Here is a 6645-nt window from a genome sequence, read left to right as displayed (position 1 = left end):
ACACGATATGATATATAAATTTCAAGAAAAAATGCCGTATAAAGTGATATTTCTCTTTAACAGCAGCAGATTATTTAAAGCTACGCTAAAATCACCATAATTATCAAAACTCAACCTTATGTATTCAACTTTACCAAAACTCAATCATGTAAAATATTTGGTGTACACAATTCAACAACTGTATTCAATTTTTTTTTGTTAGTTTACAAAATATATTATATATATATATTATATTATATATATATATATATAAGAATTTCTGATGTCGGAATGCAAGAATTTTAAATCCTACGGTCTTACGTTCTCTCTCTCATTTCCTTAAAACAAAACTCATAATTTTCCTTATTTTTAATCATTTCCAAATTTACGCAGCCAATTTTGCACAATTGTTAAATTTTATTATTTTAGTTTTATAGTGCATCCAATTTTCTGATTCTCATCTTCATAATACGGAAAAGAATTTCTATCGGAATTTTTGATAGTTATCATTTTTATTGAATTTATATCTCGTTGCCTTCCATTTTAATTGCTATAATATTTATCTTTTAGTAGCAACAATATGTTAGTTATAATTAAGTTGGATACAATTTATCCAAATAAAATATTCATGTTACTTTTCTAGTAAATATTGATCCTTACAGTTAAGGTATATAATTATCAATATACTTTGTCAACAGATACACCAATTAGCTCAACTATAAAATATCCTATGAAAATCCACTAAAAATTTATCAACTGATAATTAGCTAAAAACAAGTTTAATAGAATATTATAATTATATTCTGTGATAAATAGCCCTACAGTAAAAAATCATTCTAAAGTTACTATTGTTAGTAATAATTTAAATGCTATTAAGTTTTATATATATTATAACTATATATAATATTAGTTTATTTCTTGATAGCTATCAACCAATTTATGTCTATCAAATAATTCTTGAATTTTCATCTAATTTTTATGAATGAAATATTTTAGAACAAACAAATAGACTCTTCTATATTTCATTATAAGGGTCATTTTAACTCTTTTTTTGTTACACAAAAATGTCGATTTTATAATCCAATGCAAATTATATTATTTCCAACTAATAATTAATTGCAAACTGTATTAATTTTATAAATAATTTATTTATCTCAAATACTATTGATCAAAGATGTGTAGATAAGTTTTTTTTAAATCTGTGTGAAAGTGTCAAAAGTGACACTTATATAAAAAACAATGAGTATATTTTAATGCTAAAAAGAAGAATTAAGACAAAAAAATTCTTCTTCGAAAGTGTAAACCTCCTCCAAATGGATGTTGTTCCTTCCTCTCTCTCTCTCTCTCTTTCTCTTCTCTCTCTCTCTTCTCTCTCTCCTCTCTCTCTCTCTCCTCTCTCTCTCTCTCTCTCTCTCTCTCTCCATTCTAATTCATAGCACATAGACTCATTTAAGCACATTGCATGTGTTGTCTTTCTCAACCATTAGTCCTTTACTTCAGTAAAAGGTACTCTCTTTCTCTCACTCTACACATTTAGGTTCAAACATAGATTCTCTTGAACAAAGACATGTTGTACTAATCACTATTATTGTTCTTTCTTTCATTTTCTTGATTTTGCAGGCTTAGGAAGAATTTTTTTTCTTTCCATAATTTTGATTGTCTTCGTCAGTGTAACAGTAATCTTTTCTTTGATTTTATTCTCTCATTATCGTCTCTTTTTCTGGAGTGTGAAGAAGGTTTTGGAACAAGTGTCCTTCTCAAAATTTGTTTTAGGGGTTTTTAATTTAATTTTGTTGCTTCAAAACCCCAAAAAGACATGAACAACAACAGGTCTTTCAGTACTACTACCACCATCAGTGAAGACTACATGTTATTCCCTTATAATGACCATTATTCTTCACAACCACTACTCCCTTTTAGCCCTTGTTCTTCCATTAACGACATCTTGATTCACTCCAACTCCAACCCCAACATATTAAGCCATCATCTTGACCATCGTTATCAATTCTTACAGGCACCTTCTTCTTTTTCTCAATTCGAATTCGTCCCGGATTTTGCCCTCCTCCCCTATCTCCACCAACAAAACAACGGCCATAATGATAACAAAACCACCAGTGACCATCATCATCCATCACTTCTTCCCTTGAACAACTCTATTGGAGAATCTCTCGCTGAGCCCTCGGAAACCATAACCACCCACATAGAAGATTCCCAGAGAAACTCAACTTTTCAAGACCCAAAAATGAATAAAGTAAAAAAACCAAGCAGAACGGACCGTCACAGCAAGATCAAAACGGCGAAAGGGACAAGAGATCGTAGGATGAGACTCTCACTTGATGTCGCCAAAGAGTTGTTCGGCTTGCAAGACATGCTGGGATTCGACAAAGCCAGCAAAACTGTGGAGTGGTTGCTCACACAAGCCAAACCGGAGATCATAAAGATTACGAGCAGCCTTTCTAACCAGTTTAAGCATGGCGGTGAGGAGTCTCAAACCCGTAAATATACATTGTTTTCTAGTTTTAAGTCTACTAAAGATGTTTCGACCTTTAGTGGTTTTTTTAATCTTCTTCATGCTTACTCTAAACTTGTAACTTTTGGTTTTAATCAAGGACCGGCGATAGGATCAATGCACACATCGTCTGATCTATGCAAAATTGGATCAATGTGGACAGTCGAGGATGGAGGCAGCAATACTAACTCGACCGGTACGTACGTTAAACGTTGCATACTGCTATACAATTATATAGTTTCAGTTTACTATAAAAACTAATTATAAAAAGAGAAATTACTATAGTTTTAAAATTATTAATTTTTATTGATCGGTTTTTACTAGAAACAAGAGAAAATAAGGTGGATGGGAGATTGATGAGAGGGAAGAGAAAGATGTTGCAGCCACGAACGCCCATTTTGAAGAAGTTGTCCAAGGACGCCAGAGAGAGAGCTAGAGAGAGAGCAAAAGATAGAACAAAGGAGAAGATGCTGAAGAGAATATCACAAGTAAATATTTTGGATGAAGAAGCTCATAATCATCATGATGAGATAGCAAAGGACAATAAAAGCCATGTGAATTGCAAGTCTTTTGAGGTGGCGCCCTGCGAAGAAGAGATCGAACAACTTCTTTGTAAGAACGATGATTTTGCAGTTTGCAATGAATTTGTGGCCAACAAATTTAGTTCATCATTTCCAATGCCTAATCACCATCGCAGCAAAGAGACAGCCAGCTCGCTAGATCAGGTACCTTATTCTATATCACATTTATTAATTCTAGGAGTTTATTTTGTTAATTACTAGTAAATTTAAGTTTTATTGGCTATCTCAAATCCTTAAGTACCAACACCAGTTAATTAGTGTTGTAATAGTGTAGGAGTTCGTTTTATGTTTTGTCAGTTTATTAATCATTACCATATTGTTTCACAATTACAGATTGAAAGGCGCCGTTTTTACGATTGACAGTATATTATTTGCCAAATTTCATCTGTTAGTTTGGTTACGTGCCTTGCAGCAGCAGCGTCAGTTTATGGATTTTCATCACTACTTGGAGAGACCAAGAGACCTCATGTACAACTACCATAATATGTGCTGATATCGATTAACCGTTAATTTTTAGAAAAATTATTTGTTGAGCGATACTGTGCCACATATTAAAGTGATGTAAAATAATCAAAGTCTTTTGTATAATATTGTATTTCTATAAACGCATTTTGTTAATATAATATATGCGTGTTGAGTTTGTCGACTGTCGGCTGCCTTCAGGATACAAACATTGATAAGATCACGAACAAAAATTGCGAAAAAATTGCAGAAATGGTAAGTTATTGTTCATATTTAATTCAACTTCACTTTCTACTGATTCTGTTTATGACTCCTGGACGTCAATTATAGTATAGTGGATTAAGCCTCAGTCATAAACTAAAGCCTTTCAAGATAACTAACTTAAATGGTGCCTAATCAAATGGCTTGTGATCATGTATAAGTGGGGTTATGTACACAAGTTAATATTCGTCTAAATATATTTTTCAGATAGGTTATATGTGAACACTTTTAATACGAGAAGACTATCATTTAAATACTGAACTTTCACAAATTCACCCAAAAAAGTACAGACTTTACAATGATCTAAATAAATCACAAACTTATATTGACTAAGCCATACTGGATACACTTTCGATCAACTAATTTTACCGTTAAATTTCTGTTTACTGATCATGGAGGTTTATATTGTACGTGTCGTTTTAAAATTATAATAAATTTATAAAAATTCTCAAATCGACTCTTAGAACCTTTATTCCCAATTCAGTCGACTCTTAGAACCCTTATAAAATTCTAAAAGTACCAAGTTGAGGAGTTTATAATTCTGTTCTATTTTTTAAAGCTATGCAGTATAAATTCCCGTTATCAATACACGGAGATTTATTTATTTAACGATAAAAATAGTTGACCAATGGTGTATCCAATATGGCGTGGTCAGTACAAATTTGTAATTTATTATCAGTGTAAAATCTGTATTTGTTTTGGCGAATTCGTGAAAGTTTATTACTTAAATAACTGTTTTCTCTTGACAAAAAAAAAACTGTTTTCTCCGTTTAATACACCTTAATTGTGATTTTAAATGAAGCGAAGCTATTTGCTTTGTCATTTCACCAATGCTATATAGTATATAATAAAACATCTGCTCTGATCAATCAAAATGTCTTCGGAGTAGTAATTCACTTCCTTTGTGATAAGCCGTATTGCTAGGAAAGTTGGTTTTACTCAATCCAGACAAAGGATATATTATGTCCCCAATAATTTCGTACTGGTCATATATATATTAAGAATTGAATTTAATATAGTACTTTCAGTGAGAACTTCAAATAAACTAAAACAACAAAAGTACGATTATGAACCTGATGTTCACACTGTTCTTTTATTAACGATAAATTATATATGTTGACACAATAAGAATAATATATATTATCATACGCTTGTTCCACTAATGTCTTCGTGTTCCATTTGTATGCTAAAAGTATATATATTGGTCACTCACCATTTTAATAGCCTCAGTAAGAAGTCGATCACTTTGATTTTAGCGCCACTTGCGAATGAACTGTTTATCTATTTGCTATCAAAACCTTGTGTGGTTGAGGTAGTTCTAGTCTTACCTACAAATGTTTTATTATATTCAATTAACGCAGATTCGAGCAGACCACACTCACCAAATGGTACGGTATACTTTTACAGACTACACTTGAAATACATATTAGTTTCATAGTTTGCTTTTCATATATATACATATTAGCCTGTGTTGTGTGTATGTTTTTTTTTAATCTAATTTGTCTTTTGTCTCCTCAGCAGAAAAACACACCCATACGAATACTAAAACGGAGAAAAAAAACTGATACAATATCTACTAGAATTCCAACTACAGCCACAAAAAAAATTCGTCATTTATCAGAAATAAAATATATACTGAAATACATGCAAGCCCTGCTTACTGAGATAATGACTGTTAATTTCTATATATCAGATGCTGGAAACACAATACATAGGAGACCTCTATGGTCATGAACAAAAAACTGAATAAATTTCGTATAAAATCAATGATTAAACTAGATATCATAATTTCTTTGATAGCTTTGTAAAATGTTATGATATACGACATGTTTGCAATGACTATGACTCATAATTGCAGCAAACACACATGAAAAGTGCATTTCGATGCCAAACATAAAAGACAATATGGGAGAGTAGATTTTGTGTGTTTTGTTTGGAATGTAAAGTTCAATTTAATTGCATTTTGCTCCTGGATAACTAGAAAATGGAGGAAGAGACTACAATAAGAAGGGATTAGAAGACCCTGACAGTTTGTGAGACATAGTCAGTGTATATATATGTCTTATGTGTTTGTCTGGTAAAAATAAATTAATTAAGAGTCAAATAAGCAAATGACAATTACAAAAAATCAATATTTGATTAATCCGTTTTTACCTTTCATTTTTATGGAAATCTTTAAATGTAATATTGATATGCTTATTCTACTTCTATATGAATGTCTTTTTTTTTTGAACGATCTATATGAATGTCTAAACCGTAAATACTAAGTACTAATTATATCCCCATAAAAATTTTACTTAATAAAAACACATGTCACGTAATAGTCAAACAAAAGGTAGTTTTGTTCAAACTCATCCAGAAAAACTATCAGAGATCGAATCATATTTTCTTGCAGTATTATTTTAAATTTACAAAAGGAAATTTGAAGAAGATAAAAAATATAACATTTCTAAAGTCATGTGAAGTAAAGTGCCAAACAAAACACACATGAAAAGTACATTACTTATGCCAAACATAACAGACGATATGAAAAACATTTTGTGCTTTGTTTAGAACGTAAAACTTGCTTTAATTGTATTTGGTTCCTAGTCAGTAAAAGAAGAGGTCGCTATTGATAGGAATTAGAAGAGGTCCCAAACCGAAGTGTCAAATTACAGAAAGAAAAACAAAATATATTAAAATGACAGAAATAAAAATTCAACGAAAGGACAAAATTATGTCAAGTCAGTGACAAAGGGGTAAAAACGAATAGGTATGAAAGAAACAAAAGAGCATTATTTATATATTAAAATGACTTTCAAAATACTTTGTGATACAAAATATTTTGTGATATAGTATCAACAAATCGACAAA

At 31.0% G+C, this 6645-nt stretch overlaps 1 protein-coding gene across 1 annotated transcript; it reads left to right on the top strand.

The window, feature by feature from the left end:
- Window positions 1-1577: 1577 nt before the first annotated feature.
- Window positions 1578-3707, top strand: LOC108837279 (transcription factor TCP18-like). Its single transcript, XM_057010556.1, has 4 exons — window positions 1578-2456; window positions 2589-2684; window positions 2813-3213; window positions 3403-3707. The coding sequence occupies exons 1-4, from the start codon at window positions 1796-1798 to the stop codon at window positions 3427-3429; spliced, it is 1185 nt and encodes a 394-aa protein (XP_056866536.1). The 5' UTR covers window positions 1578-1795; the 3' UTR covers window positions 3430-3707.
- The last annotated feature ends 2938 nt before the right edge of the window (window positions 3708-6645 follow it).

Source organism: Raphanus sativus, chromosome 5 (assembly GCF_000801105.2).
Source record: "Raphanus sativus cultivar WK10039 chromosome 5, ASM80110v3, whole genome shotgun sequence".
Lineage (NCBI taxonomy): Eukaryota > Viridiplantae > Streptophyta > Magnoliopsida > Brassicales > Brassicaceae > Raphanus > Raphanus sativus.
Note: the sequence above shows the minus strand (reverse complement) of the source record. Positions and strands in the feature narration are given on the sequence as shown.